The sequence below is a fragment of the Lycium barbarum genome, chromosome 7 (genome assembly GCF_019175385.1).
Source record: "Lycium barbarum isolate Lr01 chromosome 7, ASM1917538v2, whole genome shotgun sequence".
Lineage (NCBI taxonomy): Eukaryota > Viridiplantae > Streptophyta > Magnoliopsida > Solanales > Solanaceae > Lycium > Lycium barbarum.
In genome coordinates, this window is record NC_083343.1 from 16,607,440 (window position 1) to 16,620,314 (window position 12,875).

Consider the following 12,875-nt stretch of genomic DNA (forward strand, 5'->3'; position numbering starts at 1 on the left):
TCAAACCAAAAAAAAAAAAAACGAAATTTGACCTTTTTTTTTTTTTTTGGAAATTAAGGACGACTAAATGTTAAACATGCGTACAATCTGATGTATATAACAAATTAATAACAAATGTTCATAGTAGAAAACCTTGATCGAAGATTTTTTGTAGAGTTGTGTTAATCGAGTTGTACGCCGCTTTTTCCCACAATTCGAGCTTAGAATCTTGCTCCTTGACTTGAATATACCAAGAATCTAAACTTTCCCGACGAAAATTAATAGAAACCGACGTTTTTTTTAAGTGGGGACCACCTTAAATTGCCTCCAATGGCGTTTTTAAAATTTTTTAACGCCACTGGAGGGACCAGTGGTGGAGCCGATCGGGTTTTATGGTGGATTCCTATAGCGCAGTAAAATACTGCGCTATAGGAGAGAGACAGTTTGGTTTAGCGCAACATTTTACAGCGCTAAAGCACTTAACGGCTCTGTCACGATTAAGTGTTTTAGCGCAGTAAAATACTACGCTAAAGGTATTTATGTCACCTTTTTTGTGTTGGAGTATTTTGATTCAAAAAGTTTTTTTGGGGGTCATTTTGATTCCGGACTATTCCTTCTTCCCCATAGAATCGCCCCTATTTCTGTTCCAAGACTTTCCCCTCCCTTCTTTTCTTCTCCCTTTCTTCTTCCTCCACCATTGAAGCCTACTGTCTGGCCATGCCTCCAGGTCACACCACCGTTGAAATTCTGGCCAACACCCTTTGAGATTCTTGCTGATACAAATTCATCAATAGAGGCTGAGAATGCACCATAAAGCTATTCAATGATTTTTAGTGAAGAATGGGATATAACGGAAGTGAATGATTGCTAAAAATGGTGGTCACGATAGACTTGAAAGGGGGGAATTATTTTTAAAAGGAAATAAATGAGAATAAAAAAAGGAATTCTTTTTTTCAAAAGAGAACAAGAAAAAGAATATTCAAATAGTGACGCTCACTCAGTAGCAAGTGTATATCCCTTCTTGCGCAATATCAGCGTAGGTGCGTTTAATAGGCACATATTTATAAACGTAGGGGTGTCTAATAAGAAAAAAGGTATGTTGAAGTGTTAAAATGAAAGATGTAGATAAGTTTAATGGGGTCACTTATGAATTTAGCCTGTTTGCTTTGTTATGAAATTATAAACCGAGCAGATTTGATTGTTATATCATGATAGAGATATTTGACGTTCTTACATGCATTGATTGGCTGGCCTTACATGACAATACCTGATGATATAATTACTTATACCGCGTATTATACATGCTAGTTGATTAATTAATATTGATATCAGACTTTTTGGTCTATCAGATCTCTAGTAACCGTGAGGGCCTACGGATGTTCAATCTATCGGATCTCTAGTATCCCCAAGGCCCATGGATGTTTGATCTATCTGATCCCTAGTATCCGTATGGACCCATGAATATTCGGTCTAAATGGATCCCGAGTACTCGTAAGGACCCATATGATTCGGTCTAGTGGACTTGCCTTCCGAAACCCATGATTGAACACATGATGTTATTGACTTGTACCTACGTGTTACATGTATTATCTTTTGTTTCAGCAGAGAGAGAGTGTGTGTATGTCTATGTGTGTGTGTCTATTAGTCAATTATATATATAAAAAAAATATTTCAGTCTGAGGTTTAAGTCTGACGAGAACAATATTCTACGACTAGCAATTCATTTATTTTCAAACCGAACAATTTACTAGCTGTTGTTTAATTGACTAATCCTTTATATTGGAATGGGTGAAGGATCAAATGATTTGATAAATCCTCATGAGTACATGAATCGAGAGAAATTTGAATCGGAGCTCTGGATTTTTGTTCATCCTTTGCCGTAATAATATCTCGGGGTTGCAGCGATATCTCGGTGTATCTACTCTATGACCATTAACTAAAATATGTCGATAGCTAACTAATTGACGGGCTGCTGGAATAGTCGAAGCCATACCCAATCAAAAAAGGATGTTATCCAAACGCATTTCAAGGATATATATATCCTTTGGTTGCTTCCATGATTATTCTTGTAAGACTTGCTCTACGGGGTATAACAGCGAGTCGGGTCGATGATTTTGCTGGATTATATGCTCGTCGTTGTTGATTTTTTGTTGTCTGCAAACTCTTATACTAACGGGGGTTACTGATCGGTTTGATCTTGTTCGAGGCCTTGTTGGAGTTCAGCTAAGGTGAGCCAATCACATTAGTTGTGGTGACATGGTGACACTTCAAGCTAGATGTTTTCTTTTGTCTATTTGGGGCTATGACCCAACTTATATATTCGGTGTCTTGTAGTGCTCCTTGACAATCTATTTGGGATATAGGTGGCTTAGCAGCCTCGTACTGTTGGATTTTCGTTGCTTACTTTAATTGAACTATTGACTTAATCGCGTGCTTTTCAGTTATTATGCTTTACTTCGAGTATGAATGTGATGATTGAAAACAAGGTATGCTGGGTGGTAGTGACTCCTCAGGTGTCAACCATGACCTGCGATTTTGTGTCGTGACAATATTTTGACAAGAAAACTTTTTTGATTCTTTGCATTTGAACTTGAAAGCAAAAGCAAAATAGCCTAGCTATACAGGAGCATGATATGTATAATCGAACTACTATAGTAAATTCAATTTCTTTTTATCTAATTAAGATTTCCCCAATTCTTAAACACGACTATAAGAAACGATTACAGAATTTTATACTCTGTTAAAAGCTCCATTAACAGCCATTACAAAGTTTCAAACCTTTGAATTCACAAAATGGAATTTTGTATAATTGTTATTTGTTTGGATTGGGTATTATTGCAAACATTGGGAATAACATTTGAAGTTTATATGTCAATTTTGAGAGAGTTGTGAAGATTAAAATTGGTTTTGGTTGAAATTTCAGATTGAAACTCGAAAAAGAAAAAAAACAAAAGAAAACATGACCCAAATAGATTACAGAGTTGTATACTCTATTAAAAGCTCCATTGACGGCCATTACAGAATTGCTTAAACATGAAATAACATTCTTAAAGTCCAAGGTATCTATATAAATAAAAAAATACTCCTTCAGTTAACACTAAACAATACCCCCTCCGGTCCATTTTACTTCTTGTCCTTATTAAAAATCGATAGTCCAAAATAGTTGGTATTTTAGAAAATCAAGATATAATTAATTAGCTATTAGTTTTCAATTACTCTATAGATGTGGAGACAGATTAATGTGGTTAAAGAGGGAGTAGTATTAACTTGAAATCAAACAATAAATAAGGATAATTTAGTTAAATTACTCTTTTAGTTAATGTTTTCTTAAGGAGTTTGCAAAAAAAAAAAAAAAAAAAGACAAGTAAAATGGACCGGAGGGAGTATTTTACGAAATTAAAAAAAGGTGGTGGTATATTAGTCGAGGTCTGAATAAATTAAACTCATACAACATAATCGTCTACTCAAAAGGAATTATTTTATACCCGATATATTGAGAAAGAAATTGCTAGATGGTATCCAATATAAAGCGGAAATAAAATAATAATAATTTCCAAAAAGGAAAATAAGTATCTCCGAATAGAATAAAACATCAATCACTTTTAAATTAGTTTGCAGAGTTGTCAGTCCTAGCATCAACGGTATTATTTATTCTAACAAACCTATCATATTATGTCACGTATAGAATCCAAAAGTAAAGGTGAGCTCGGTCTATAAATTCTTCCCAATTCACAACATTGATGTGCATAATTCAATTTCGTCCTCCTCATGTTAAATTAGTTAGATTGGAGAACTACAATTTTAGAAGAACTTTCAACTTTTGCTGACATTGATTTCTTTTTCTTTTCTTAAGAACGTCGAGTTCTCACCCTACACCTCTTCAATTGCCTTTGTGTAACCAAATCATTTGCACTTATCAAGAATTCATGAATCATGTCTATCTCACCCAATACAACTAGAACAAGAGATACATATAGCAGAAGGTTCAAGTAGATCCAGTCTATCATTACAACCAATAATACTTGACCTACCAGTGCGACATTTAAGATCGATGAGAAATGAGAGACGTGTCCCGACAACCACTATCACATCGTCACCGTTCAATTGGAGGTAACAGAGGTGGCCGTCGACGAATGCAGGCAAATCGTGAGGCACAAATGCAGTTGTCAACAAGAAAGAATCATGTCAGAGTGCCAAATTCAATCGATGTAAATCCGAATAAAGTTTCTTTTGAGTTCACAAGACCATTCATAAATCAGTTGGATGTTCCTATTGGGCATACATTTTATGTGGATAACGAAAATAATGAGTTGGACCTAAACTTAAGGATTTGAGGTCAAGAGTATCATGCCCAGAGGTCGAAGTTCTTTTTTTTTTTCTTCCAGTATTAGTCCAAGTGATAGCTGTTCTAATGAGATTTTAGATATTCTTATTTTTCTTTTAATTTCTTTTAGTTTTACTCTCTTTTCAGAGCGTTATTAGAAAGTGAAGATTTTAATTTAGCTTCTCTTGCAATCATAGAATTTTTTTTTTTTATCATCACAAGCTCATACGGTAATACATGAATAAACTAAAAGTTAGTATAAGCTATAGTGGTACTTATCATTCAATACTTTTGGACAGTTAGATATTTTTTTTCCCCCTAAAATAGTTGAATTGCAATTTCATGCGGTGCAAGCAGCAAGTGCCTCAAAATCACCTTACAATATTCCTTGTTTCTTTTATCTCAGTTAAGTCGATAAATTTTTAGATATTATAGATGACTAAATTATTTTCTGAATATTCTTAAAGTTGCTCCAGATTTTTATCAGTTTTCGAAAATAAAATGTATACATTTGAGACATTCACATAGAATCAAATATAATGTAGCATTTCAAATTTTAAAAATATCTAATGGAGCTAAATTAAATGTTTTAGTCAAAAGCATATAATTTGACCGTTGAAAAGTGAAAAAAATAAAAAATCAATATCCCAAACCCAGCTTGTTTTCAAAATTTCACATTGGATTACCTGCAGATTCACTTAATATGGTGAAATGTTAATTATCATATAACAGAGAGAATATTTTGGTACGCAATTGGTTCAAGTTCATACTAAATTAAATTTAGTACTTCAAAATATAAAATTGCGAGACTCACTTCAACTGAGAACCAGGAGCGACCTGATACAATTGGAGGCCTAAATCAAATTTTAATTAGAGAGGCTTAAAATCTAAGCAAATTTCATGTGCGTTTTATTTGAAATACATTTTTCTCAATTTCTTTAGATGCAAAATTATTACTTAAGATTTTGTCAATTTTAATGTTGAAAAACATCCTTCCACTGAGGCGATCATTACAAGAATTGTTAATATTATTCTATAAGCAATAAGTTGTAAGTTTTTAGATAAAAATAATAGAGTTAGAATAATTTGATAACTTGGTATACCCTTTTTTAATATGTTTTTTGCAATGCTTGAAAAGCTAAGAAGAAACAAAAACGAAAAAAAAAAAATTGCAATTCATGTTGTTTAACAATTTTCAATCATTTACTCTTATTTTTGACAGAGTGTCACTCTAACTTATTAGAGATTTGAAGAACGCGAGTACAAAAAAAGTTAAAGAGAATAAAATAATATGAGTGTTAGCGACCGGAATGTAGGAAAGCAAAACAATGTTTTCTTGATTTCTTCAATTTGAAAAAGGTTAAAGAAATAAAATAGTATATCTTTATAAAAAAATGTTGTACTTTTTCTCATAAATAATCAATTTTCTCCAGAAAAAATTAACATATAATTTATTCTTGATAAAATTTAGGCCCCCCGTAAATTATTGAAAAAAAATAATTAATAAAATTTCTCTCTCTACACCCATTCTCTCGGCGTACGTTAGTTAAACATGTGCCTCCGTGGTTTTACATGGCTAGAGGTCGAAGAAAGAAGGCGGCTGGCCGGGAAGACGTTCAAGCAGCTCCGGTGGGGAGGGGTAGAGGTATTGGGCGACCTAGACTCCACCCCATAGCTGAAATTGAAGATCAGGGCGATGATACTGCAAACCCCCAAACTCAAATTGAGATTGATAATGCTCCGATGACTGAATCGAAACAGAAACAAGTTGTGACGCCATTGACGACCCTAGGAGTGGCTAAAAGGTTGGATATGAGTATAAGTCCAGCCCTAAGTGCACCCTCTATAACTACTGCAACATCGCACAAGGCAAGCTCGAGCAAGACAGCACTAGAAGTGGTGGAGGTACTTGAGGAGAAAGAAAACCCACCCATCTGGACCTCTTTATTTGCAGGTAATCGTAGCTCTGATAATGGTATGAAACTTACATACATTCCTCCAGAGATAGTAGAAGGAAAGCCTATAGCTAAACTTGAAAAGGAGGAGATGAATGCAGAAATTACTAAATGGCAGAGTGCCCTAATAGTGTATATCATTAGGGAAACTCATGGATATAATTATATGCTGAAATTTATGAATCAAAATTGGAACAAAGTAGCTGAACCGGAAGTATTCCTTCATGATGAAGGGTACTATGTAGTCAAGTTTCAAACAATAGAGGACATGAAAGAAATTCTATACTCTGGCCCTTACACAATTAATAACAGACCCATGATACTAAAACCATGGAATGTTGATTTTGACCTTAGTAAAGAATTTCCCACTGAAATTCCCCTATGGATGACTTTGCATCATTTACCCATGAGTTGTTGGAGTTGTCAATCATTGAGCAGGATAGCTAGCCTCATTGGTAAACCAATTTTTGCTAATGAGTGTACTTCTAAACAAAAGAGAATTCCCTATGCCAGAATCCTGATAGAGCTCAACATCACTAGGCCTTTACCTGATGTAGTCTCAGTGAGTGAGCCAAGTGGTGTACAATTTGCAAAAAAAGTTACCTATGAATGGAAACCAGACTACTGCTCTAAATGTCTGAAGATAGGACATGCTTGCCCAGAAATTATAGAGACAGAGGAAACAGGGTACCAACCACCTAGGAGGAGAAGAAGACAACGAGACCTCAACACTTAAGAGCACTGCCGCCAATGGAACGACCTATAAGACCTCCAAGGGTGGTACGGGAATGGAGATCAAAGGAAAATACTACTAACAATATGGATATTGCTGTCCAACAAACTACTGGAAACCAAGATACTCAGAAAAACAACAGGAACATGAGCAATGCCTACTTGCAAATGTGCCAACAGTAGAACATGGTCAACCAAGTGCTAAAGGGACTGATCAGACTACACAAAATAGTAAGGGATCTCTAGAGAGGAGTTCAAGCCTAGAGTTGAGTTGTGCGAGGGAATTTCCTGCTCTAGGAACTAAACAACCAAGAAATAATTTGGGATCTCTGAGGATTGGAGAATTGGAGGTAGGCAACAATATGCTCCCTAATATAGGTGGGCAAAAAACATCCTCCTAATGACTTGGGTTGTGTGGAATGTAAGAGGGATTAATAAAAGATACAAGCAGAAAGAATTACAGCAGTTTCTCAAGAGTAAAAATATTAAACTAGCTGGCCTACTTGAAACTAGAGTCAAAGAGAATAGGAGTACAAGAGTATAACAAAATACTATACCAGGATGGGGGCTTCAATGCAATTATCAACATGCTATTAATGGAAGAATTTGGATACCTTTGGATAGTACTTCTTATACAGTTGATATAATTAAAGAGGAAGCTCAACTGCTGCATTGTTTAGTGAAGGGAAAAAGTGATAATTTTGAAACTTGCCTAACACTCATATATGGTTTTAATACTGTAGATCAGAGAAGGACATTATGGGATAGCCTATATGGAAACCCAGTTACAACTGCAGAAATATTGGATTTCACAAACTGTGTGCTCAATTTGCTTTTGAATGAACTTCCTTGGACAGGAGAATACTATACCTGGATTAACAAGCAGAAGGGCTCACACAGGATTTGCAGCAGGATAGACAGGGTGTTTGGTAATGATATATAGATGATGACTTGGGGTTCTGTATACACTGAGTATGGGTTACCTTTGTTCTCTGACCACTCTCCTATGATGATCACTATCAAGAACAATAAAATGAATATCAGATCCCTCTTCAGATTCTTCAATGTATGGTCTGAGCATCCACAATTTGTAGTGATAGTAAATGAGGTGTGGCAGAAGCAACTGGCAAATGGTAAAATGGAGGATATTTGGAAGAAGTTGAAAACATTGAAACCTGGCTTCAAGAAACTAAATACTATAGAATATAAGGGCATCACTCAGAAGATAGAGAGGACTAGAGAATATTTAATAACTATCCAGGAACAACTACAATTACAGTACTCAGATACATTGCTAGAAGAGGAAGTTAAAGTTGCTCAGACATTGGAGAAATGGTCTTTAACTGAGGAAAGCATCCTAAGACAAAAATCTAGGGTCAAATGGATCAAACTGGGAGATGAAAATAACAAGTATTTTTCTGTTGTCATGAAGGAAAGGGCAACAAGAAAGCAGATCTTAGAACTCACTTCTGCTAATAGGGACAAGATCACAACGCGTAATGGTATAAGGGATGAAATGGTACAATTCTACTATAAGCTAATAGGAACTGCAGCTCATTCCCTTCCAACAATCAACAAAGAGGTAATGAAGAATGGGCCAATTCTTACTCATGAACAACAACTGAGTCTGAGTGCTGAGGTGACTGAACAAGAGATACAAGCAGGGCTGTGGGCAATTAGTAAGGACAAGGCACTAGGAGTTGATGGATACAATTCTTGCTTCTTCAAGAAAGCATAGTCCCTAATCAAATCAAATGTTATTGGTGCAATTCAAGATTTCTTCAGAACAGGTAACCTTTACAAACGTGTAAATTATGCTGCTATAACCTTAGTACCTAAAGTGATAAACCCAACTAGTGCAAAGGATTTTAGACCCATAGCCTATTGTTCTGTCCTATATTAGATTATTTCAAAGGTTTTAGCAACTAGATTACAGAAGATGATTGCCAGTATCATTAGTGATGCCCAAGCAGATTTCATACCTGGAAGGAAAATTATTGATAACCTTATTTTGGCCCATGAAATTATCAAAGCATATAAAAGAAAGAATACTTCACCAAGGTGCATGATCAAAATAGATTCAACAAAAGCTTATGACTCTGTAGAATGGATCTTCTTAGAGCAGGTTATGGTGGAACTAGGATTTCCTAAAAAAATTCAAGATTGGATCCTTGCTTGTGTGAAAACTGTAAGTTACTCTATCATAGTAAATGGGGAACCATCACCACTATTTTCAGCAGCTAAGCGGTTGAGACAAGGAGACCCTATATCCCCTTTTTCATTTGCAATAGTCATGGAATACTTGAGTAGGTGTCTACATGGTCTGAAAAAGGAGAGGCAATTTAAATTTCACCCCAGATGTGCAAAACTGGGTATCACTCACCTCAGTTTTGCTGATGATCTGCTTTTGTTTGCAAAGGGTGACCTCTCTTCTATTACCTATGCACACAATTGTTTTAATCAGTTTGCTATGGCCGCAGGATTACAGGCCAACATGAGTAAAAGTTCAGTTTATTTTGGGGGCGTGGCACAATCAGTGAAGACTGAGATTTTCCATTTAGATACCTTGGAGTGCCCCTATATACTAAAAAAAATGACATTAATTCCATGGCAACCACTTATTGACAAAATGGTAGCAAAAATCTCTTCATGGACTGCAAAGAAGCTATCTTATGCTGGAAGAACTCAACTGGTGCAGGCTATATTATTTGGCATATAAGCATATTGGGCATAGATCTTTATAATTCCTACCAAAGTGCTTAAAACTGTGAAAGCCTATTGCAGAAGCTATATTTGTTCTGGGACAAATATCATTACAAGAAGGCATTAGTAGCTTGGGAGAAAATGTGTTCTCCCAAGATTATTGGTGGCCTAAATTTGATTAATCTGAGATTGTGGAATAAAGCAGCAATTGCTAAAAATCATTGGGATTTAGCACACAAAAATGATCAACTGTGGATAAGGTGGATTCACTCATACTACATTAAGGGAAAACAACTGGAGACTATGACAATACCAAAACAAGCCTCATGGATGGTAAGGAAGATCATTGAAGCAAGGCAAGAGATACCTCAAAGGCAACTAGTGATGCAGAATTCTAAGAGTATGATTAGACAAATATACTTGCAGCTTCTGGGACAACAGGAAAGAATATCATGGAAATCTCTTATGTTCAATAATGAAGCCAGTGCAAAAGCCAGATTCACAATGTGGCTACATTTTCATGGAAGGATGCTGACAAGTGATAGACTAGCAAAATGGGGCCTTAAGGTTGATCCAGTCTGTGTGTTGTGTCAATGGCACCAGGAGAGTAGAAACCATTTATTTGTTGAATGTGTCTTTACTAAAGTAGTTTGGGACAGGCTACTGGGGTTGATGAAAAGTAAACCATACAGAGCTACAACTTGGGCACAATATTTCTAATGGGCCCTCAGCAATGCCAAAGGGAAATCACAATCTGCAACTGTATTCAAGATGGTGTTTTCCGAGACCATTCATAGTGTGTGGACTAAAAGAAATTTGCGCAATTTTTAGAAGAGAAGCAGGAGTACTGAAGACATTGCCAGGATGGTGGCTTGCATTTGCAACTTTAGAGCTAAAAACAGAACAAGGAATATGCTGCAGAATCTTCAGTTTTGACTAACTTTTACAAATAAGTGCAGTAAGATGAAGGTGTATTTTTTATGTAACTACAAAAGTTGATAATTCTTATTCTCGGGATATTTTTAAAAATATACAGCTTTTGACAGTATTTATGCCACGTAGCCCAATATACAATATTATACAACATTATACAATATTATACAGCCTTATATCAGGAGGAAAAACATTATACATAATGTATCAACCTTTTGTAAAGTGTATAATAATGTATAGAAAGTGTTTATACACAAATATAGGCTAAATAAGGTGTTTATACACAAAGTTTAGGCTACATAGTTTAAATATCTTAAAAAATAGCTAGAGCCTAATTTTCCCTAAACAAAAGGATCCGAGTCATTTACTATAATTCTATTGTACACGGAGATGGCTTACATCCATTACTTAATTGAATATTAACGGATAGAATTTTACTGGAGATAATCCTTTCCCCACAAAGTGGAGAGAAAACGTCTTCCATTAATACGTTCTCAATTATGTGCACTACTGGAATAGTGCAAAGGCTAGTCTATAATAGCAATAATAAAGATTCGAAATCACATCGGCTAACTCAAATGAGAATAAGCAACCAAAAAAAAGAAAACTGTATGGTAGAAACCTTTGCACCTCGAATTAATTTGCACATCGAATTAACACAGAGAGTATACAGTAACAACAACATACCCAGTGTAATCCTTGGGAGATAGAGAGGTTGTTTCCGATATACCCTCAGCTCAAGGAAAAGTAAATGAAAGCAGATTGGAAAAAGAAGTCATGACAAATGAAAGCAGTGCAGAAAAACAAGTCATGGAAAAATACTATAGGAAGCATGTTAAATAATTTTGAAAAGGAACAGTAGCAACAAGCTAACAACAACATACCCAGTATAATCCCACCAGGTGGGGTCTGGAGAGGGTAGAGTATACTCAGACCTTACCCCTACATTGTGACAAGTAGAGAGGTTGTTTCCGATAGACCCCCAGCTCAAAGAGATTGTTCCTTTGAGAAGGAACAATAGCTACAACAAAAATAATACGAATAAAGAAGTACAAGAAGCAGAACATAGTAAAAGAAATCAAAAGACAGGGACTACAAGAGTACTACTAGAAAAAAGGAAAAAGGTTGCCTAAAAGAGTTGGAACATCTCTGATTCATAGGTATTCAGTAATACAAACTTTTCAGCAATTGTTCATAAAGTTCCAGAAAAAGAATGCTTCCTCTCTAGAAGAAGAAGCAGCCCAGCAACTACTTCACCAATTCAATTTTATACAAAAGTAAAAGTAGCTAAGCTAACAAAGTTCAAAACTTTCAACCCTTTCAACCCATCAAACCTTGCAAAACCCTGATCTTCTAACCTTTTTCTTTGATATTGGCATTTTAACAATTAATTTAGTATGTTTGTGTTGAATTGATTACTATGCTTTGTACTAAAATATCATTCTGATTGGAAATTCTCTAATTTTTGAAAATGTTTTCCTTCATGTTGCTTTGTTGTTTCTGTTGGTACTCATGCTGAGTTGCCCAAGTAGCCTGAGTTAATGTTTCTCAACTTCTTAATGCTTGTGTCAACTTTTGTCTCTTTTCAATGATGCCAAAAGGGGGAAGATGTGTTTGTATTCACAAAAGGAACCTTGTTCTCTGCATGAAAATGAGAATATTATATGCTACATATTGTTGGGGTCAAATCTGCCGGGGGAAATCACTTACGAGTTTGTCATCATCAAAAAAGGGGAAATTGATGAGTTATGACATTTCATAGCTGTGATGATTGACATATACACCAGGGACCAGGTCCTTGATCAGGTCCCCTGGCACTGTACGAACGTGACAGCTATAAAGTTATGGCACTTTTTCGACTTGCAGAGCCACAGCGGAACAGAAGGATCATTGCAACGTCTCTATCTATATCACATGCCACTCACATGATCCTTACATGCTCTCATTGGTTCCCTATATAAACAACATGTTGGCATTTTTTTGACCTAGCACTTGAAAATATATTCTTCTCATTGTTGAAAAGAGCAGCTGCCACTATTTTCTCTGAGCTTTTAAGATCAAGACTAAATAACTCCAAGGATCAGATCCCAAGATAGAAGATGTCTTAAGTCCTAGGTTGTTTTAGTCTTTGTCTTTTGGTCTAAATATTGTAAACCTACACTTCTTTTAAGAAGAGCTTTTGTAGGTGTTTGGCTTATTAAGCTTTTTGTGTAAATGCCTGGCTATAGTTAGTTATGGTGAGTTAAAAT

General features: G+C 35.6%; 1 protein-coding gene across 1 annotated transcript; it reads left to right on the top strand.

Annotated features, from left to right (window-relative positions):
• The first annotated feature begins 7,936 nt into the window (after window positions 1–7,936).
• Window positions 7,937–8,728, top strand: LOC132601337 (uncharacterized). Its single transcript, XM_060314435.1, has one exon. It carries the CDS (start codon window positions 7,937–7,939, stop codon window positions 8,726–8,728), a length of 792 nt encoding a protein of 263 aa, XP_060170418.1.
• Window positions 8,729–12,875: the final 4,147 nt, after the last annotated feature.